The sequence below is a fragment of the Nylanderia fulva genome, unplaced genomic scaffold, assembly GCF_048542155.1.
Source record: "Nylanderia fulva isolate GAGA-0341 unplaced genomic scaffold, ASM4854215v1 Scaffold35, whole genome shotgun sequence".
NCBI lineage: Eukaryota > Metazoa > Arthropoda > Insecta > Hymenoptera > Formicidae > Nylanderia > Nylanderia fulva.
The window spans coordinates 2,386,978-2,409,535 of record NW_028190422.1 but is presented as its reverse complement, the minus strand read 5'-3'; the positions used below and the strand labels follow the sequence as shown (position 1 = coordinate 2,409,535).

Below are 22,558 nucleotides of genomic sequence, written 5' to 3'. Positions count from 1 at the left end.
TTGACTGATTTAATTATTTAATTATTACAAAGTATATATTAATATAAAATAATGTGTCATAAAAAATTTGCGTTTTTGTATTGCGGACTTTTTCTTTTCACGTTATCGAAATCTCAGCAAAATTGCACCAACAATGAAGAGGAAGGTCATAATTTGACAGTACGATACAAAATAGATATGAATTCTACAACATTTTCTAAGATCAAGATATAAATACTGCAATATGATTTGCATACAAAATTAACCAGCAAAACGCGATATGTCAATGAATGTAACATAATCTCATTTAAATTTGAAAAAGAAACGAGATAATATAATATATTTTTGCTACGAAATCCAAAAATATGGATGAATTATAATTATTAATCTTAAACATAAAGATCAGCATAAATAAACATGACTTTAATTTTCAAATAAAATTGAAGATCGGTCATATTAGTGTAACTTCATATTCGTCCGGAGGAAATCATGTTCACTTGTATGACTATTTCTTTTTACGTAGTAATAATGCTTGACAATGTTGCATTAGATCCGTGTCAAGCTTTTGGCAACAAACCGCAGCCGAATAGCTTGAACAACATGCGCTTGATCTTTTCTTCCACACAAATATGATAAACGTGCACAAATTCTGCATAACGTCCAGCAAATTATAAACATACAAGTTGTAAATTGATACTTTTTTAAGTATTTTGTAGTTATTTTGCATTGTTATTATGAACCATTTTATGTCTAATAAAATAAATAGCACGATAAATAGCTTCAGATATAGATTAAACCTGGAAACAAATACATAATTTTCATAGTTCTTGTGAATATATATGACGAATAAAATTTAATTGATGTAGAAACGTTAAAAAATTTTTGAAAGCGTTTAAAATTTTTATTTTTGTACAATGCAGTCATTAATTAGATTTTCGTAATTAATTATCATTTTGTTTAGAATTGCATATAAATGTTTTCTTTTCTTATAGATTATATAATTATACATAACAGAAAAAAAACAATAAGCACAGTGAAAATGCCTGTTTGCTTTCTTCATTTGGAATGCAAATCAAGCAAGTATAAGATATTGTCGGCAGAGACATTGACATAAATATGTCTGCATAATTTTCATTAAGATAATAAAAGATTTTCACTAACAATAAGTGTTACAAAAATGTCAGAATACTCACCATTCCTTATTGTCATTATATCGCTTGCTTTCCAAATCTGATAGACGAAGGTTTGTATCCTTTTCGTTGTGTTTGATGTTCAGTGCCGCAGAGATAAATAAGCAAATGATAATAATTAGACAGACAGTTCTGATTCCGTGAAAATACAACAGATACGGCACTGTTTTTGTAAGAATGATATAACATTAAATTACATACTGTTTCAGACATATTTACATTGCGTAGCATTAATAAAGTTACCTGAAACGTACTTTTATCATAATACCAGTTCAGACGTAACAGTACCTCGTCAGTGGTATAGTATACGGACAGTTTCTTGCAAAGCTATCGATGACTCGTTGTTCTCGGTAGTCTCAGCTTCTCTCCCGCGCAGAAACATGTATCTTGTGCGTTCTTCTAACGAGAAAAAGCCGAATACAGTGATATAGTACTGACTTTATCTAATAAAATAATTAAAATTCAAGACGTGCAATCACCAATATTAATAGTAATGGTGCTAAAATCAAATCGACATTTCGAGATTTTGCTGAGAAACAAAATAAGATAATTTTATTTCATTATATTTTGCATTTGACACATTTTATTGCAATTAATACAAAAGCAAAAGTGTGCATAAATTTAATGTGACGTGTTTTAATTATTGAGCATTTAAAACTTATATGAGAAATAATAAACACTAAATTTGATTATCTAATTATTCGAATGTTTATGATTACGTGAAATAATGAGTGAAAAGATATATGCATTTGTGTGTTCCGTGCTTCTCCTCGTCATTTCGTTATCGAAATCGCAGCAAATTTCCACCAACAAGAATGATAATTTAACGATACGATACGAGATAAATACGGATTCTACAACAAATTATAACGACGCAATAATAACACTGCGACATAATTTGCATAAAAATTTGATGATTAATACACAGAATGACAAAATGCAGCATGAATTTTATATGAATAATAAACGTGAGGTTAATGATTTGATTCAACATAAACGTCACAAGCATTCAATGAAGAATAAAGATGATGAGCAAAAAACGATAAAATCTAACATAAATTCGACAAATGTCAATCATAAAAAAAATTTTACGCCGCAAGAAATTTACGAAAATGTAATTAAAAAGAATGATTCCATGTCACTTGAAGTCTTTAAAAATTCCAGCAAAGATGCTAACGAAACTAACATCGTCCCAAACGAAATGTGTCATAATGATACTTGCATTCGTCTCTGCTGTTCTCTTGGCGAGCGTCTAGTTCATGGCAACTGCATTCCTGAAAGAGTTGAATACATTTTTCCAAACGTATACATGAACGATTCGACGCAGAGCGAAAAGAGAATGAACGTATTGTTTGAGCTAGCCATTAATGATTCGTGCCGGGAAGATTACTATCTGCTTTCTAAAGGTTTTCAGTGGGATTATAAGATTTTTACCAACGGTTCTATATATTTACCTTATTATAAAATATTTGTTGAATCGACATCATATTGTCTCGCCGTCGTCGACGGGAATGAGTTCGAAGTAATCATCTGTTTCAAAACTTATGACAAGCTTAAGGAGATATTTAATAAAAAGCGAATGGCTCTTCTGACAACGATTTATCAAAATATTACGCAAATAAGTGTCTATATAATATCTATATTATTTTTGGGGTTAGTATTTCTGGTGTATTCTATTATGCCAGAACTCCGAAATAAACACGGCTTCATGTTGCGCAATTATAGCGGTGCCGTGTCTGTTGTATACGGAATTGACCTTGTGTATTTTTTTATCAAATCGGATATACAGTATCCCGTCTGCGTTACAATAGGTAGAGTATATATCTAAATCATAAAACTATGTAATAAGTATAGGGTATATATATTTGTCAGATATTTAATGTATATATATATTAAATATTGCATAGGTATTAAATTTGCATATTAAATTTGCACATTAAATATTAATTAATAATTTTAAATATTACTTGAATATATTATTTGTTAAAATCTTACAAATGCAAAACAGCGAATAATATTTAAATTATATTTAAAAACATTTTAATATATATATAATATAAGTTATTCGTCTCAAATAGATATATTTCTTTGTGTTTTTGCAGAATTATATATTGAATCAAACATGTTTAATTTGATATTAGCAGTATTTATTACGTAAATATTACTATATAATTTAGTGTAGGAAGTTAAAGTAAATCTATTTTAATGGAGAAACATAAAGGTGATAACTTTGAAATTTTAAAATTTCAACGAGTAATGACAAATAATATATTATTATTTATTAATAAAAATATTTATTATATATATTTTATTATATAATATATTATTATTTATTAATAAAATTAGAAATAAATAAGAGCAGAAAATAAATCAAAAAAACAACGCGAAGTAATTAGGTCGCAAATACAAAGTTCTTTTATTTAATAGAAAAAATTTGTTTATTAAATAAAATTGTATTTGCAACCTAATTATACATTGCGTTGCTCTTTTGCCGTATTACCTGCTCCTTATTTATTTCTCAACTATACGAGCAAATTACATATTACATTTATATTTATATTAATAATATTACATATTATTATTTATTATTTATTATCTATTATTACAGTCTTTAATTTTATTAATTTTTACAGCTTTTTTAAAATATTTTTGCTATATGGCGAGTTACTTTTGGTTAAGTATAATGAGCTTTGATATGTGGTTCACATTCAGGTATGTTGGAAAATATTCTATTTTATTACTACTTATTGTTAACCTTTTATTTATCTTTATAAAATTCTTTCTTTTTGATTTTACATATATCGGTTTAAAGATAAAGATAGAGAATATATAATACTAGCTTTTCGGACCGCGCTTCGCGCGGTCCTCAAAGCCTTTCTCATTCTTCATAGCCTATATTATAAATCCGTTTTAACACAAAAAATTAATTCTTTTTTTGTATTACCGCGAACTACTTCCACATTTGTTGTCCGACTTTCACGAAATTTATATCAAAATAAATGTTTAAATTTTTTTTTGGATGACTACTATGTTATCTATTTCTTTCTCCCAGATATTTTATTTTACACCGCGTTTTGCATATATTTAAATATTTATTATATATTTTTATTTTTATTTTCTTTTTTATTTTAATTTCCACACAATTTTATATTTTTTAAATATAAAACATTATTTTAGTTAATATATACTTTAAATATTTTTTTTATTACTTAATTATTATATCCTTTTTTACATTTTACTCAATTTTTTTTATTTCTAATGTACCCACCGCTAACCCGCTATTATTAGCTCTCATACAATGTCATAATTCTTCAATTTACAAAATTTTCCTGTATATTACATTTTTTGTAAAACATTTTTCACTTTCTTCAATTAAATGTCCTTGATTGCTACATTCATCAATTTTAATTTTTACACTTTCTCTTTTTGTTGCTCTAGAAAATGCCACATAAATTTGACCATGAGCAAATACAGGATGTGGCAAATAAATTCCAATTTTTTCTAAACTTTGTCCTTGTGATTTATTTATTGTCATAGCAAATGACACTCGAATAGGAAACTGTCTTCGTTTAAACTTAAATGGCAGTTCCAAATCATTTGTAATTAAATCTATCCTCGAAATCATAACAATTTGTCTTCGAGCAGGACCTGTTATAACTTCTACATAAATTATATTATTTTTCAAATTAGTTATAATAAATCTTATTCCATTACAAAGTCCTTTTTTAGTATTTAAATTTCTTAATAAGATTACTGTAGCACCAACTTTTATTTTAAGCCGATGAACTGGCATTCCAGAAGGTGTCAGTGAGTTTAGAAACTCAGTTGGAAAATTTAATTGCTCCTGTGGATCATCACTTACTAATATATATATATATATATATATATATATATATATATATAATACTTGAAGATAACACTTGAAAAAACCACATCGTCGCCATCTCCAAAAAATTTGCAACATTTTGGTACCAATTTTTACAAAAATCCGTTCATAAATATGCGATTGCGTGGGTGGATGCGTGGGTGGGGGCGTAAACTTAAAAAACCCACACAGCAGCTTTCTCAGAAAAATTTGCAACATTTTTGTACCAATTTCGTAAAAATTGGTCCATAAATGCGCATGCGCGTGGGTGGGTGCGTGGGTGGAGGTGTAACACTTGAAAAAACCGCATCGTCGCCATCTCCAAAAAATTTGCAACAATTTGGTACCGATTTAAAAAAAATCGGTTCATAAGTATACGATTGCGCGGGTGGGTGCGTGGGTGGAGGCGTAAACTTAAAAAACCCACACAGCAGTTTCCTCAGAAAAATTTGCAACATTTTGGTACTAATTTCGTGAAAATTGGTCCATAAATGCGCATGCATGTGGGTAAATGCGTGGGTGGGTGAGTGGGTGGAAGTGTAACACTTAAAAAAACCGCATCGTCGCTATCTCCAAAAATTTTGCAACATTTTGATACCATGTGTTCAGAAATATTGCAAAAAAAATTTTTTTTGCAAAAACATACCCTCCTTTGAGGAAAAAAATAAAAATAAAAAAATTAAAAAAAAAACCCACAGCAGCCACCCCCGAAAAATTTACAACATTTTGGTACCAGTTTCACGAAAATCGGTCCACGAATGCGGAAGTAGTTCGGGTACAGACAGACAGACAGACGGTGCTTATATATATAGACAAAACTCTGGATTAATCGAATTTTCTTATATATTGTGTTGGAACGTGCAAAAACAACTATATATAATATTTGAAAATAATATTTAATAATTAAACAATTATACTTAGGACATTATAAGTTAGAGTATAAAGATAATAGGTTCAAATTATAATTTGAAATAAATAGTTTTCTTGGATATTTTTATTGATTGATTTTCAAACGGTAAATTTTTGAAAGTAAAAGTGGCGTACTAGATATAATAAGCATATATTATATATTTAATTTAAATATGTATAAAATATTATAACGAAATCCAATAATTCGGTATAAAGTAATAATATTTTGATTTGACGTTTTACTCTTTTCATATATAAAATAAAACAATACACGATAACTTTTTACAAAATAAAAATAGATTTTTTATGAAAAATTCGTCTCTCAAAATTTAATAACAATTTAAAGTACCAGTGTCGTATCTGCATAATAATTATGTAAATATACACTTTTTAAAATAATTATGGCATGAAAAAAACAATTGTCCAAAAATAGGCAAGTTTTATAAATAGTTTTATTTTGTTTCGAATAATGAGAATTTAAATTTTAAAAAAGAGTTTTAAAGCTTGAAATTTCTGCTTTCAATGGTTTACAATTTTTTTTATTTTCTTCAACTTTGATATTTTTTATATACAAAAAACAAATAACATAAATAGAAAATTTTTTTTCACATGTAGACGTGTCTCACAAAAAAATGTGAAAAATTTTTTGACATTTCTATGTTACAGCCTGAAGTTTTCCCTGCAAAATTGTTTTTTAAAATGTATATGTCGATCTTTCTTTATCAAGTTATCGCAAATTGAAGAGAAAATGTAATTTTCAATTTAATCGTTCATAACATCGTTAAAAATCATCGTACAGCAATTTTAAGAATGGATTCTTCAAGCTGAATCTTTGCTTTACAGTATAATATAGTGACTTGATGTAAAACACATTATTTTAACGTATTTACATTCTGATTTATGTTATTTATTGTTTGCTAAATATGTTGTGTAAATTGCAGAGGATTCAGTTCGTTAGTAAGAAACGTCAGACAACAAGAAAAAAAAAAGTTGATATATTATACGATCTTTGCGTGGGGATGTCCCTTTATGCTTGCTATTTTATGTGTCAGCATGGATATTCTTTCGGCGTATGTAAATGTACCACCGATTTTGCAACCGGAATTTCATTTAGGAGATTGCTGGTTTTTTAGTAAGTGAAGTTAATGCTATAGGATTCTAGTATTGTGAGAAAGAGTATAAAAACTTATGATGTTTTATACTTACAGAGATTGGTCCGCATTTGTTGTATTATTATGTGCTCAGTAGTATGTGCGTCATCAATAGCATTTGTTTATCTATTTATACAGCATTAAAAATTGCGCGTTTCAATAAGGAATTGAATTCTTGTCTAAAAAATTCGGAGAGTAAATGCTTTAACGATTATAAAAAATGGTATGTACTCAGATATCGTTGTATTGAGATATGATAATCTATTTTATTTATAAAATTAATATAATCTGATCGTGTATTTAATTTTAAGTTTGAGTTTCATTGGTTGAATTTTAAGTCAAGATCAGATTTAAAACGACATTAAATATAAATTCAGATTATGATTTCTGGTCATAGATTGTCATTTGCAGATGATATTTTTTTTATTCGCCGATTTACTTTTTTATTTTGTAATAATTTCGAGAATATATCATTTTACGTGTTCTTTCAAAATTCTATACAATTCTAAATAACATGACAATTAATAACAAAAATTAAATTAAAAAATGCACCTTTATTTTACAAAAATACAAATTTTAAACACTTTCACAAATTTCTTAAGGTTTATACATTAATTCAATTTTATTCGTCATATATATTCACAAGAACTATGAAAATTATATATTTGTTTGCAGGCTCAATCTATATCTGCAGCTATTTATCGTACTGTTTATCGCAATGGGCATAGAATGGCTAATAATAACAGCGTCATTATTATATAAAAATTTATCAATTTACAACATTATATGGTATGTTGTTAATTTGATGGACATTATGCAGAGTCTGTGCATCTTTGTCATATTTGTGTGTAAAAGAAGGATCAAGCGCATGTTATTCATGCGACTCGGCTTCGGTTTGTCACCATATGCTTGACACGGATCAAATGCAACATTTTCGAGCATTCTTACCACGTCAAAAGAAAATAGTCATGCAGGAGAAGATGAGTTTTTCCGGACGAGCAAGAAGTCACACTGATTTAATCGATCTTTAATTTTTATTTAAAAATTTAAATCATGTTTTTTTATGTTGTTCTTTATAGTTTAGATTAATAATTATAATTCACACATATTTTCGCGCGCGCGGATTTTGTAGCAAAAACATATTATTTTGTCTCGTTTTTTTTTCAAATTTAAATGAAATTATGTTACATTTCTTGACATAAATATTTATAATATTATTAATTGTAGGCTAATAATTTTTTTATATTTGGAATATTAGTAGAAATTCAGAAAACTGCTACAAAATTTGCATGAAATTACTATAAGTTGTTATTATACAAATGTCAAATAAATATATGTTTATTTATTAATATTATGAATTGTAATAAAAATTTATAATATTAGTATAATATTTATAATTTAATTAAATATTTCATCATGAGATTATTGTAACATTAATACTTAAATAATTGAAATGTTAGATTTTTTAAGATCTCAATAATTCGGTGTAGCTTACTATTTTTTTTAATATAATTTACATTTTAGTAATTATTAGTTTCAATTATTGATTTTGACAAATTCAATAAATTTTTTGTGAAATATTTTTTTTTTCGGTAAAAATTAAATAGCATCAGCGCCATCGGATCTACCGCTATTTTTAATTTCTAATCAAATAAATGATCATGATATAACTCTCATAGTTATGCATATCGAATATAAACCGGTTTTGGAATAAGTTTTGTTTTTACTTTATATGTGCAGATATTATACTTAATATGATAATGTATAAGATTTGGCAAATAACGATATTCAACATAATTTTCTTCTTTAATAATTTTTTTGTTGTCTAAAGACAACAAATGGGATTAATAAATTTGTGAAATAAATAACATTTTTCTAACGCATGCGTTATCGATTAATTATTCGAAACAAATTTTGATATACAAATATTTAAATGTATAAAATAATTACAATTTAAAATATATTTAAAAAATAATTAATAACTACAAAATTTTATTATTTGAATTTTGCTGCATCAATTTATTTTTTATTTGCGGTATTTTTAGAAATATGAAAACTCTTTATTTAAGCATTAAATATCTAAAAAACAGTCTAGTGTATTTTTCCTTTTGCTGCTGGATTGGTGGAGCTATCGACCAGTCTTTTTCTTTGTATATTTTATGTAAAAGCTATATGTGTATAGTCCTATATAGTATAGTAGACGGACAGTTTCTCACGATGCTATCGACGACTCGTCGTCCTCGGTAGTCTCTGCTTTTCTTCCGTGCAGGCACATGTATCTTGTGCATTCTTCTCTCAGAAAAAAAGCCGGATACAGTGATATAATAAATACTGACTTTATCTAGTGAGATAATTGAAATTCAAGACGTGCAATCATCAATATTAATAGTCATATATTGCTAAAATCAAATCGACATTTCGAGATTTTGCTGAGAAACAAAATGAGATAATTTAATTTTATTATACTTTGTACTTTACATATTTAATTGCAATTAATACAAAAGCAAAAGTGTACGTAAATTTTATGTGACATTTTTTAATTATTGAAAATTTAAAACTTATATGAGAAATTATGTACACTAAATTTGATTATAACACATAAAATTTGCGTTAGACATTGCTTTCTTTTGATTGCCTATATTATTAATAATATTAGCAGCAGATGTCAAAGCAATATTTTTGACAGTATAGTATATGTACGAAATGTTCCCAGTAAAAACAGTGTAGTTATTATACGCATATTTCTAATTATGATAATCTTATATAATTATTATTTTTTTATTTTTTATTTTCGTTTTTTTAAATTTTATTTTGTATTTTATTTTTTATTTATTTTATTCTATTATTTGAATGTTAAGACCTTGTTGGCAGCAGGTGAAAGTGTTATTTTTTTCTTAAAAAATTATTTATTATTTATTTTTGTTTTCAAAATGTTTGTTTTCTTTGTATTTTGTTCTTTTCTTTTTTTTTATAGTTACTCATAAACTTTTTTTTTCTTTGATTTACAATCTTCAAAAGGATAATCAAATCAAACTTGTTCTAATAAATAAAGACAAATTAGAATGTTGATTGTACAAATATATAATCATAAAGAAAATACAAAGAATAATTAGTGAAAAGAATATCCGTTTATAATTTGCATAGAAATTTAGAGTTCAGACCCACTGCGTGAACTTTTAACGTGACAGTTATCCTGTGCGTAAGAATTCTTGTCTTGCATAGCCACTTCTGACGTGGTCGTTCTCGATGTTATGTTACAGTCGTTTGTCGAACGTGTGAACCGCATCCAAATCGCTTCAGTAACATCATCTTGATCTTCTTTTTACATATAAATATAATAAAGGTGCAGAGATTCTGTACGATGTCTACGAAGTTAACAGTAAACAAGACGTAATTGGATATACTTTCAGCCAACCATGACGCTGTCATCACGGACCATTTTATACCCATCACGACAAACAGCATAATAAATAGCTTCAGATACAAATTAAACCTGCAAACAAATATATATTTATATTTGGATATCTTTTCAATAAAAATAATACTATTTATTAATTAAAAGTTTAACTATTTATTAAAAATGCTATTTATTAATATTATAAATATAAGGTTCTAATAATAAATAAAAATTAGAAAAACAAGAGCCATAAAGAAACTTATTTATTTTTATTCTACATTGACGTATTAATTACCACGCCTGGCTTTTATAATTGGTCCTTGTTCCTCTATAATTTATAACTATTTATTAAATTATTTTTTTACAAAATAGAATGAATTACAATCCTAAAAGAAAAGAGAAGAAAAAAATAGTTGTTTTTAGAAATTTTTGAAAAATAAAATTTTCTTTATGAAATTAAATGTATTATTTAACTTTATTCTCTCATTATTTTCCACATTTCGAGAATTGCAGACCTTCTCGAAAACAAAAACAGAATTGAAGTTACAACGATATATTTTTTTTCTTCTGTAGATTATGTACGTTAAAAAAAAAAAAATAGAAACCGAGAAAATACTAAGCACCGAAAAGATGTTTACTTCAAACTAATTATCCCTTCCTTTCATCAGAATTGCAGATCAATCCATATGTAATGTAATATTGTTGGCAGAAATATTGGCAAAAATAACATATTGGATTGGCTCATTAACAAACTACATAGAAGACTATCACACATCGATGCAAAAATAATACAGACCATTTTTTATTATCATTATACCGTTTGCTTTCCGAATCTGTCAGACGAACATCCGTATCCTTTTTGTAACGTTTAATTTTCTGTGCCGTAGAAATGGATAAGCAAACGCTACTAATAATGCAGACACTTTTGAGCCCGTAATAATACAACATAAACGCATCTCTTCCTGTAAGTATAAAATGTCATGAATTTTTATACTGTTTCCCATACAGCACAAAATATTTTTAAAATCTTTTAAAAATATTTCTTAAAAGATAAAATAATTCACAAAAATATTTTTAAAATGTTTCTATGTCCGCTTTTTAATGTTTAAAAAATATTTTTAAATATAGTTTTAAACTAATATTTCAAAAATATGTATAAAATATTTAAGAAAATATTATCTGAGCGATAAAGAAGATCATTTTTAATAATATTTTTAAACGTTTTTGAAAATATTATGAAAAATGTTACCACAAAAAATTTTTTAAATTATTTTAAAATATTCCACCATTTTAAAATGTTTTTATGCAATATTTTATGGAAATATTTAGAAATATTTTTTGAAAACATTCATAATATTCTGTGTTGTGTGGGTTCTCACAATACGTTAAAACGCTATCGCATTGATACAGTTATCTTCACTTACCATGGAACCAGCAATCTCCTAAATGAAATTCCGGTCGCAAAATCGATGGTACATACTCGGAAAGAAAATCCATGCTGACACAGAAAACAGCAAACATAAAGGGACATCCCCACGCAAAGATTGTATAATAAATCAACTTTCTTTTTTCTCGTTGTTTGACGTTTTTTTGTAACGAACAGAATCCTCTGCAATTTACACAACATATTTAACAAACAATAGATAAAAGAAATCAGAATGTAAAAGCGTTAAAATAATGTGTCTTTGATCGAGTCACTTTATCACCCTATAGAGCAATATACCAACACAATACTACCAACACAATATATAAAAAAATTTGATTAATACAGAATTTTGCATATTATTATCTATCTTTATCTTTAAACCGATATATGATCCGATATAAAATCGAAAATGAAGCAATTTTATACAGGTAAATGAAAGGCAAGTTTAAAATAAGTAGTATAATATGGAATATTTTCCAACTTACCTGAATGTGCACCACATATCAAAGCTTATCATAATTAGCCAAAAGAAACCCGCCAAGAAACAAAAGTAATTTAAGAAAGCTGCAAAAATGAATAAAAATACAGACTGTATTAATAAATAATAATATATTATTTATATAAATATAAATGTAATATGTAATTTGCACTTTTAGTTGAAATATATAAGGAGCAAGAAATAAGTAATTTAGATATATATTCTACCTATTGTAACGCAAACAGAATACGGTATATCACCCGTTCTGATCATAATATTCACAATGTTAATGCTGTATGCTACAGTTGAGGCACCGCTGTAATTGCGCAACATAAAGCCGTGTACATTTCGGAGTTCTGGCAATATGGAATACACCAGAAATACTGACCCCAAAAGTAATATAGATACTATATGGAAACTCAGATATTTAATTTGTATGTTATAAATCAAGGGCTCATTATCAGTTATCTCCTTGATCTTGTCATGATAAGTTTTGGAACAGATGGTTACTTCGAACTCATTCTCGTCGACGACGGCGAGACAATATGATGTCGATTCAACAAGTATTTCATAATAAGGTAAATATGTAGAACCGTTGGTAAAAATCTTATAATCGTACTGAAAACCTTCGGGAAGCAGAACGTGATTATCCTGGCACGAATCATAAATGGTCAGCTGAAACAATTCGTTCACTTTCTTTTCGCTCTGCGTCGAATCGTTCGTGTATACTTTTGGAAAAATGTATTCAATTTCTTCAAAAATGCAGTTGCCATCAACCAGACGATCGCCAAGAGAACAGCAGAGTCAAATGCAAGTATCATTATGACACATTTCGTTTGGGACAATGTTAGTTTCATTAGCATTTTTGCTGGAATTTTTGAAGACTTCAAGTGACATAGAATCATTTGTTTCAATTACATTTTCATAAACTTCCTGAGCCGTGAAATTCCTTTTATGATTGACATATGTCGAATTCGTGCTCTGTGATTTTTGCTCATCACCGTTATTCTGCAGTGAATGCTTGTTCAGTTTAAGTTGAATCAAATCATTATCCTCGCGTTTATTCATATGAAATTCATGCTGCATTTTGTCATTTTGTGTATTATTTATCAAATTTTTATGCAAATCATATCGCAGTGTTATTATTTTGTCGTTATAATTTGTTGTAGAAACCGTATTTATCTCGTATCGTATCGTCAAATTATCATTTCTGTTGGTAAAACTTTGCTGCGATTTCGATAACGAAATAACGAGGAGAAGCACGGAACACACAATTGCAAACTTTTTTCCACTCATTATTTCACATAAGAATAAAGTTTAGAATAATTAGATAATCAAATTTAGTGTTCATATAATTTTTCATGTAAGTTTTACATTCGCATTAATTAAAACAAGTCACATTAAATTTATGCACACGTTTGCTTTTCTATTAATTTCAATAAAATGTGTTAAGTGCAAAATATAATAAAATTATGTTATCTCATTTTGTTTCTCAGCAAAATCTCGAAATGTCGATTTGATTTTAGCACTATATGACTATTAATATTGATGATTGCACGTCTTGAATTTTAATTATTTCATTAGATAAAGTCAGTACTATTTTACTGTATTCGGCTTTTTCTCGTTAGAAGAATGCACAAGATACATGTTTCTGCGCGGGAGAGAAGCTGAGACTACCGAGCACGACGAGTCGTCGATAGGTTTGCAAGAAACTGTCGGTCTACTATACTACTGACGAGGTACTGTTACGTCAGTGCTGGTATCATGGTAAAGGTACGTTTCAGGTAACTCTATTAATGTTACGCATTTTAAATATGTCTGAAACAGTATGTAATTTTATGTTATATCATTCTTACAAAAACAGTGCCGTATCTGTTGTATTTTTACGGGATCAGAACTGTCTGTCTAATTATTATTATTTGCTTATCCATCTCTGCGGCACTGAACATCAAACGCAACGAAAAGGATACAAATCTGCGTCTATTAGATTTGGAAAGCAAGCGATATAATGACAATAAGGAATGGTGAGTATTTTGAAATTTTTGTAACATTTATTGTTAGTGAACATCTTTTATTATCTTAATGAGATTTATGCAGACATATTTATGTCAATGTCTCTGCCGACAATATCCCATACTTGCTTGATTCACATTCCAGTTGAAGAAAGCAGGCATTTTTACTGTGCTTATTGTTTTTTTATTTATTTTATTATGTATAATTATATAATTTATAAGAAAAGAAAAACATTTATTACTTTAACGTTAATCGTATCTTTTCAAAATAGTCTGTACCCATACAGCACCGTTAGATTGCAAAAACATTACAATCTTTCACCGCAATATTGCAATATTGCAAATTCACTGCAAAATGTTGCTACATCATTGCTGTTGAATTGCAGCAATGTTAAAATGTCCGCTTTTTGGAAGATAATAAAATTATTGATTATCGTTAACATCTTTTATTGTACAATATTGCAAAAAATTATTTTATTATAGTATTATACCCAGCAAATACCAAGTTACAGTTATATAATTGTTAGTTGTAATTTTCCACTCAACAATATAATTGTTATAATACACGTATTATATTTTTGAGTGGAAAATTACAACTAACAATTATATAGCTGTAACTTGGTGTTTGCTGGGTATATGTATATATATTACAATATATAAATTATAGAATTTGGATTACATGCAATATTTCCGAAATATTAATGTCATGTTGCTACAAGTGTGCTGGAATTTTGTGCACCTATATCTCTGCAATGTCTTTATAATGTTGCATTGCAACTTGCAACATTGCAATGTTGCTGCAATATAATTGCAATAATCTGTGCTATATGGGTACTTTTCGAAATGTCACAATACATAGTGAGAATAAAGTTATTGAATATGCATTTATTATATAAAGAAAATTACATTTTTTAAAAATTTATTTAAACTATTGTTTCTCTTTTCTTTTTTTTAAAGATTGATATATAATTTATTTCTTTATTTTTCAATTTTATAATTTGATATATAGAATTTATTATTTTTATTGAAAGATAACTGAATATTAATATATATTTGTTTGCAAGGTTTAATCTATATATGAAATTTTTTATCGCGTTATTTATCTTAATGGCCTATAAATCGGATTGTGTATACAATATCATGGATACTTAATTCTCCACAAAAATACTCTAGTTATTTTATTTCTTTGTTGTTTACCGTGCAGAATTTCTGCGCTTTTATCAGTATTTGTATGGAAAAAAGAAGATTAAGTTGATGATATTAAAACGATTCAGAATGCGGGATGAATAAATCGTGGACTTGACTACCATGTCAAAGCTGCAGAAAAGATCGAATTCTTGCAGAGAAGAAAATTGTTACGCGAAAGTTTCGTTCGATGGAATTAAATTCTAATAATGCAGTTATGTTAAAAAAAAGTTTTATCGCAAATCAGGCACCAACGAACAATCAGCAATTTAATATAATTATAATAAAACAGAAATAACTTTACCGTTTTATATTTTAATGTTATGTTTTTTTAAAGGATTTAGTTTAAAATCTTATATAGAAAATTTATCTTACTTTACATATTATTGAATCAAATCAATGATTGCAATACTGTGAAAAATACGTAGAAGTGCAAACTAGATTTGCGTAAAATTACACAGTTTCCATCTTAATAAACATATTATGTTGTATAAAGCGCAGTTAAAGAATGAAGCATAAAAAAATTTTCCTGATGTCCGTACCTGAATAATTATTTTCTGAGATAGATTCTTTGATTACATCATACATTTACACCAATATAAATATATAATGTAGATGAAAAACTTTTCATTATTTACTCATTGACTTCATCGTTGTTTTTAAATACTTTAATATTTTTGAAAATATATGTAATAGTTTTATTGATTGAAGATTAATGTTTTAAGCGATTAAACGTGTTGGATAACATCAATTAATCCATTTATTATGAGCAGAAGTTTATTAATATTTTTTCTTACATTTTGTATACATGATTTCGCGATAAATAAATTGCCTTCCAACATTATCAACGATTTGTTATTCACGATACATATTCTTTTTAATATTTGTAATTGTGCTTCTCATGTAATTTTCTCATATGCATGTTGAAAGTAAATTAATAAAATATGCATAGTATATTTAACGCAATTACTTTCTTTATTTCAATCGAATAATTAAAATTGCTGTGAGAAATAACTGCATCTTTGCACGTCGAATTTAGATTGTTAAATGTTTTTTAAAAAATAGATTAAAATTATTTATAAATTAAGAATTATAATAATATACATAATAAAATTCGGCGAATTAAAATTATTATTGCACAGTGTTTCAAAATCGTTCTATTTTGTCAATGCATATGAAGCACTTTAATAATTCGGAACGATTGCTTCCGGGCTTTGCGTAAGAATTAATAATTTCTTTTGTGTACAAAATTTTTGTTCGTCAAATTTCTATTATGTATGCACATAATTTTAATTCTCGTATTTTTATTTCTTTTTTATTTCTTTATTTTTTTAATTAAATAAAATTAAATAAAATTGTCATATAATATGTATATAGTTATTAGTAGATTTCGGATTATATGCAAATTGCATTATATGCGCAATTGTTGTTATTTTTGCATATTCTACAAGGAGATTAATAATGTGAATAAATTATAATTTTTTTAATTAATAAACATTAATTAGTTGAAACTATTACAATTTTTTCACATTATCAATGCTGTCATAGAATGTGCAAAAAGTAACAATTATGCAATTTGCGTATAATTCGAAGTCTAGTTCTTAGTGTATAATTTGATAACAGTATACAGACAGAGTGTGTGTGTGTGTGTATGTGTGTGTATGTGTGTGTGTGTGTGTGTGTGTGTGTGTGTGTGTGTGTGTGTGTGTGTGTGTGTGTGTGTGTGAATGAGTGGGTGTGTTTGTGACTGTTTGTGTGTGTGTTTCCTTGCAAAGTTATCAAAGACTTGCCGTTCTCGGCAGTTTTACTTCTTCCTTTATACAAGCATTTGTTACTTGTGTAGTCTTCTTTCATAAAGAGACGTCAAAGCCGAAGTTAGTGATATATAATATATTATCATATATCATTAAGTTTTATCAAATCTAGCGAGATAATTAAAAGTGAACCGCGTAATCGTCTACTTTAACAGTGCTAGAATAAAATCAGATCAATATTTCGAAATTTTATTGACAAACACAAAAAAAAGAATAAATTGATTTTGTTATATGTGTAAATCATGCACTTAACATTTTTTAAATTAGTACATTTAATACAAAAGCTAAGATATACATAAATCTAATATGAAATTTTCAATGATTTAAAATTCGAAATTTATGTGAGAATTATATATATATAATGTGAATATTAAAATAAGTTTGATTAAATAATCTAATTACTTTGACGTATATCTTCGTGTAAAATAATGAATGAAAAAAATCTTACGTTTTTGTGTTGCGGATTTTGTCTCCTCATCACTTCATCGAAATCTCAGCAAAATTGCATCAACAACGAAGAGGAAGGTCGTAATTTGACAGTTCGATACGAGATAGATACAGATTTTACAAGAATTTATAAGAACGAGATAAAAACACTGCAACATGATTTGTATGAAAAGTTATTCAGCAATATGCGATATGAAATGCCGAATGAAATTAATTCCATGAATGACAATGACGATGATGTTGATCTGTTATTATATAAACTAAGCAAGCGTTCTGTTCAAAATCCTGAGGATGAAGACGAAATTCCGGCAAACTCTCCCACCAATTTGACAAATGTCAAACATGAAAAAAACTCTACGTCACCGAAAGTTGACGAAAACTTGTTCGGAAAGAATAATTCCATGTCGATGAATAAAGTCTTTGGAAATTCCACTAAGAATAGTAATGCAAGAAACATCGTCCCATACGAAACTTGCCATAATATTACTTGCATTCTGTTCTGCTGTCCCTTTGGCTATAGCCAAAGGACGAATGACAGCCAATGCATTCCAGCAGGAAAAATGAAATTCGATTTACCGTATGTGTACGAATATGCGAACGATTCAATGCAAAACGAAAGTAAGAGAGTGAACGAATTGTTTCCCTTAACCATCTATGATCCGTGTTTGCGAACGCAACGTATCGTGGTAGACGAGGGTCATCAGTACGATTATAAGATTTTCACCGATGGATCTATTTATTTAGCTTATTATCAAACATTATTTAAATCGACGTCATATTGTCTCTCCGTCTTCTTGAACAGAGGGAAAGAGTTCGAAGTGAATTTTTGTTATGACACTTATCATCAAGTCGTTAGGAACGGGATGAAATGCACACCTGAGATCCAGTCGATGTTTTACGCATTTAACATATATGCAGGCTTGCATGTAGTGTGCATATTATTTATGGTACTAGTATTTCTAGTGTATTCCATATTGCCAGAACTGCGAAATGTACATGGATTTATGTTGCGCAATTACAGCGCAGTTTCAATCGTAGCACTGATAATTAACATAGTGAAGCTTATGCAATACAATGCAGAAATACCATATCCCGCCTGTGTTACAATTGGTACAGTATTTCTAATAAATTATAACAATCTAACAATAAATTATTAATTTAATTATTTAATTATTATTAATTTAATTATTTATTATTGAAAAATTTAATTTAATTAATTAATTTAATTAAATTTTAATGCACTTTAATTATAACTAATCCGAATGTGCCTTAATATATATACATATATATTTATATATATTATATAACTAACTATATAATAACTATAATATATTTATTATTTTTAACTATAATATTGTAATAACTATATACTATAATATTTATTATTTTTTTAAAAAATTATATTATTATTAACATATATATTTGTATATATTACATACATATATGTATAAATACTATTTATCTTATATTAGTACTACCAGTATTCATTAAATATTGGTATTATATAGTGCAAAAAATTAGACTAAATTTATTTTTCAATGGAAAATCACACACAAAAACATGAAAATTTTTAGTTCCTGTATTTTATCGCACGCTCTTTGATTAAAATATTATTTATTATAGCCTTTGATTAAAATATTATTTATTATTATAGCCTTTATTTTTATTCATTTTTACAGCCTTTTTAGAATATTACTTTCTTATGTCGACTTTTTTCTGGCTAAGTGCCATGAGCTTTAATATGTGGTGGACATTCAGGTGAATTACAAAGTATTTTATATTTAACTTGTCTCTAATTCGAATTTATCCTTACAAAAATAATACAAGATAATTTTTTAACATAGATATTTTTTGTCTCTGAAAACTAAATAAAAATTTAGATTATAGAATAAGTTTTTGAGAAAAGTTACGATAAAAAACAAGCACTAATTTAACTTTTTTACATTCAGATTTCTCAGTTAAATATGACATGTAAATTGCAGAAAATTCTCTTCGTTACAAAAAAAGGTCAAAAAAAAAACTGAAAATAAAAAGTTACTGTATTATGGGATTTTCGCGTACGGTGGTCCATTTATACTTGCTATTCTTTGTGTCATCGTTGTGGATTTTATTTCCGTGTACCTGCCAAGAAATTTCCGACCAGAATTTAAATTAGGACTTTGCTGGTATTATGCTAAACGTACGTCTCAAATAATACTATTAATGCTATAGCATTTTAATATATTGTGAAAAACAGTATAAGATTTTATGACATATACGTACAGGGAAGCCAGCGTTTCTATTGTATTTCTACGGGATTAAAACTGTCTGTAATATTAGTAGCGTTTGCTTATCTATCTCTGCGGCACTGAAAATCAGACGCTATGAAAAGAATACAGGTCTTTGTCTGACAGATTCGGAAAGCAGGCGATATAATGACAATAAGAAATGGTGAGTATTTTGACATTTTTGCATTGCTGCGTGTAATAATTAATCTTTTTATTAGTGAGATTTATGCAGATATATTTTTGTCAATGTCTCTTCTGACAACATTACATATTCGATTGATTTTGCATTCAAGATGAAGAAGAATGATTATTTAAAAGCAATACATTTTTAATGTGTTATAATTCTTCTCTTTTTGTTTCCTTTTTTCTTTTTCATGTAATTATTTAAACTATAGAAAAAGAAAAACATTTATTGCTGTAATTTGAATCGTGTTTTATCGAAAAAAATCTATAATTCTCGAAATGTTGTAGATTAGTGAGCATAAAGTTCATGAATACAATTATTTAATAAAAAATTACATTATTAAAGAATTTTTTTAACAACTATTTTTTTGTGTCTCTTTTTTAAGATTGTATTATAATTTATTTAATCATTTTTTAGTTCAATAATTTGATGTATAGAATTTATTATTTTTATTGAAACATATCCAAATATTAATATATACATATGTGTTTGCAGGTTTAATCTATATATGAAGTTATTTATTGTGCTGTTTATCGTGTTGGGCATAAATTGGATTGTGCTTACACTGACATGGGTGTTTGTAAAAATAATGAATATTTACCTCGCTTATTTTATTGCTTCGTTAGATATTATTACGAGTTTCTGCACCTTTATCATATTTGTATGGAAAAAGAAGACCAAGGAGATGTTACTGAAACGATTCGGATTCAACACAAATGCATCACGCACTTAACTATACTATGTCAGAAGTGTTTATGCAGGAAAAATCGAATTCTTGCAGAGAAGAAAATTGTCACGCAAAAGGTTCGTCCGATAAAACTGAATTCTAATATTGCAATGTGTAAAAAAAAGTTATATCGCAGTTTATAGACAAACAATTAATTAATTTTAATTTAATACACTAATAAAATATAATATTTTACATTATAATATAATGAACTTGACAAATTAATTCTCGGATTTCAATGTAGATATTTCTGCATCATAAATAGCAGAATATCTAATAGCGATTATGTACAAAAATATATTTGATATGTATAAAGAAAATTACAAGTTTATGTTGTAAGTTGAAAAAATACATTTAATATGACTTGCATATAAACAATTAATTTTAAATTAACATGTACGATTATTATTGTCCAATACACGCAATAAAAATTGTAAAACATATTTAATTTTCGACAAATTTAAATTACAAGAAAATGTAAAGTGTTTGTGAACATTAATCAATTGAATTCTCTAGTTTAGTCAATTATTTAATTATTCCACCTACAAACATTAGAAGACAACTATCAGAAATGTTCTTTTTCTAATTTTTCTGCGTAATTATTACTGTGTGTTATTTGTTTCTCTGTGTATATCATATATTTTTTTAATAAAATTATTAAGCGAGAGTTCTCAAATCGAATAAATATTAATATTTTTTTAATTTATAATCTCGATTTTATTCTTAAAATTAAAAAAGTACAAATAAGAATATAAGGTGTGTATATGTATATATATATATATATATATATATATTGAAATAAAAATATATTAAAATAAAAATATTGATATATTATTCGATTTGAGAACTCTCGCTATCTTTAACATCTCATAAAATGAATCATATAATGATTTCCTTGATGCAAACTATATGAGATACTGCAAACCAGATTGTACATAAAATTCCATAGCTTCTATCTTTACAAACATATTATCATATAAATTGAGGTAAGAAATGAACGAGATCTTTCTGATATCCGTACTTGATGTTTTCCAAGATAAAGTCTTTAATTATAGAAGAAATCAAGGACAAAAGTTATACCGTCATGAAAATAGCAAGTTTCCTGCCATCTTACACAACGTCTTGAATAATTTCCATTATATAGTTAATGCGTACATCTCGATCTTTTTTCTCTCAATCTATATATATAAGCACCGTCTGTCTGTATGTATGTACGCGAACTACTTCCACATTTGTGGACCGATATTCGTGAAACTGGTACCAAAATGTTGCAAATTTTTTGGGGGTGGCTGCTGTGGGGTTTTTTTTTTAATTTTTTAATTTTTTTTTTTTCTACAGAGGAGGGTATGTTTAATCTTTTTTTGCAATATTTCTGAACACATGGTATCAAAATGTTGCAAATTGTTTGGAGATAGCGACGATGCGGTTTTTTCAAGTGTTACACCCCCACCCACGCACCCACCCACGCATTCACCCACACGCATGCGCATTTATGGACCAATTTTCACGAAATTAGTACCAAAATGT

The 22,558-nt window shown here is 27.2% G+C and overlaps 2 protein-coding genes, 1 long non-coding RNA gene and 1 pseudogene across 6 annotated transcripts; 2 read left to right on the top strand and 2 right to left on the bottom strand.

Moving 5' to 3' along the window:
* Window positions 1-285: 285 nt before the first annotated feature.
* Window positions 286-1,585, bottom strand: LOC114934978 (uncharacterized). The gene is made up of 3 exons (XR_003820398.2): window positions 1,424-1,585; window positions 1,173-1,332; window positions 286-776 (listed from the first exon to the last, which is right to left on the bottom strand). It is a non-coding gene; the product is annotated as an uncharacterized LOC114934978 (long non-coding RNA).
* On the top strand, window positions 1,471-8,405 carry LOC114934974 (G protein-coupled receptor Mth2-like). The gene is made up of 5 exons (XM_029307710.2): window positions 1,471-2,980; window positions 3,803-3,881; window positions 6,885-7,075; window positions 7,152-7,317; window positions 7,770-8,405. Exons 1-5 carry the CDS (start codon window positions 1,897-1,899, stop codon window positions 8,005-8,007), a joined length of 1,758 nt encoding a protein of 585 aa, XP_029163543.2. The 5' UTR covers window positions 1,471-1,896; the 3' UTR covers window positions 8,008-8,405.
* Window positions 8,406-10,151: 1,746 nt separating this feature from the next.
* On the bottom strand, window positions 10,152-14,128 carry LOC114934967 (G protein-coupled receptor Mth2-like; annotated as a pseudogene). Its single transcript, XR_014925275.1, has 5 exons — window positions 12,623-14,128; window positions 12,403-12,481; window positions 11,916-12,100; window positions 11,288-11,453; window positions 10,152-10,587 (listed from the first exon to the last, which is right to left on the bottom strand). The product of XR_014925275.1 is annotated as a G protein-coupled receptor Mth2-like (transcript).
* Window positions 14,022-21,478, top strand: LOC114934968 (G protein-coupled receptor Mth2-like). 3 transcript variants are annotated; one of them, XM_029307701.2, is made up of 7 exons: window positions 14,022-14,168; window positions 14,260-14,419; window positions 17,904-18,963; window positions 19,533-19,611; window positions 19,836-20,032; window positions 20,118-20,283; window positions 20,800-21,478. In XM_029307701.2, the coding sequence occupies exons 2-7, from the start codon at window positions 14,417-14,419 to the stop codon at window positions 21,035-21,037; spliced, it is 1,743 nt and encodes a 580-aa protein (XP_029163534.2). In that variant the 5' UTR covers window positions 14,022-14,168; window positions 14,260-14,416; the 3' UTR covers window positions 21,038-21,478. The 3 variants fall into 3 exon arrangements, with proteins under 3 accessions (XP_029163534.2, XP_029163535.2, XP_029163533.2); XM_029307702.2 differs by having other exon boundaries at window positions 14,022-14,179; XM_029307700.2 differs by lacking the exons at window positions 14,022-14,168; window positions 14,260-14,419 and having other exon boundaries at window positions 17,114-18,963.
* The last annotated feature ends 1,080 nt before the right edge of the window (window positions 21,479-22,558 follow it).

Coding starts and splice junctions, on each gene's coding strand:
- LOC114934974 (XM_029307710.2), top strand. CDS start 1,897: ATGAGTGAAAAGATATATGCATTTGTGTGTTCCGTGCTTCTCCTCGTC. Junction 2,981..3,802: donor TCCCGTCTGCGTTACAATAG/GTAGAGTATATA, acceptor TAATTTTTACAG/CTTTTTTAAAATATTTTTGC. Junction 7,318..7,769: donor TTTAACGATTATAAAAAATG/GTATGTACTCAG, acceptor ATTTGTTTGCAG/GCTCAATCTATATCTGCAGC.
- LOC114934968 (XM_029307700.2), top strand. CDS start 17,835: ATGAATGAAAAAAATCTTACGTTTTTGTGTTGCGGATTTTGTCTCCTC. Junction 18,964..19,532: donor TCCCGCCTGTGTTACAATTG/GTACAGTATTTC, acceptor TCATTTTTACAG/CCTTTTTAGAATATTACTTT. Junction 20,284..20,799: donor TATAATGACAATAAGAAATG/GTGAGTATTTTG, acceptor ATGTGTTTGCAG/GTTTAATCTATATATGAAGT.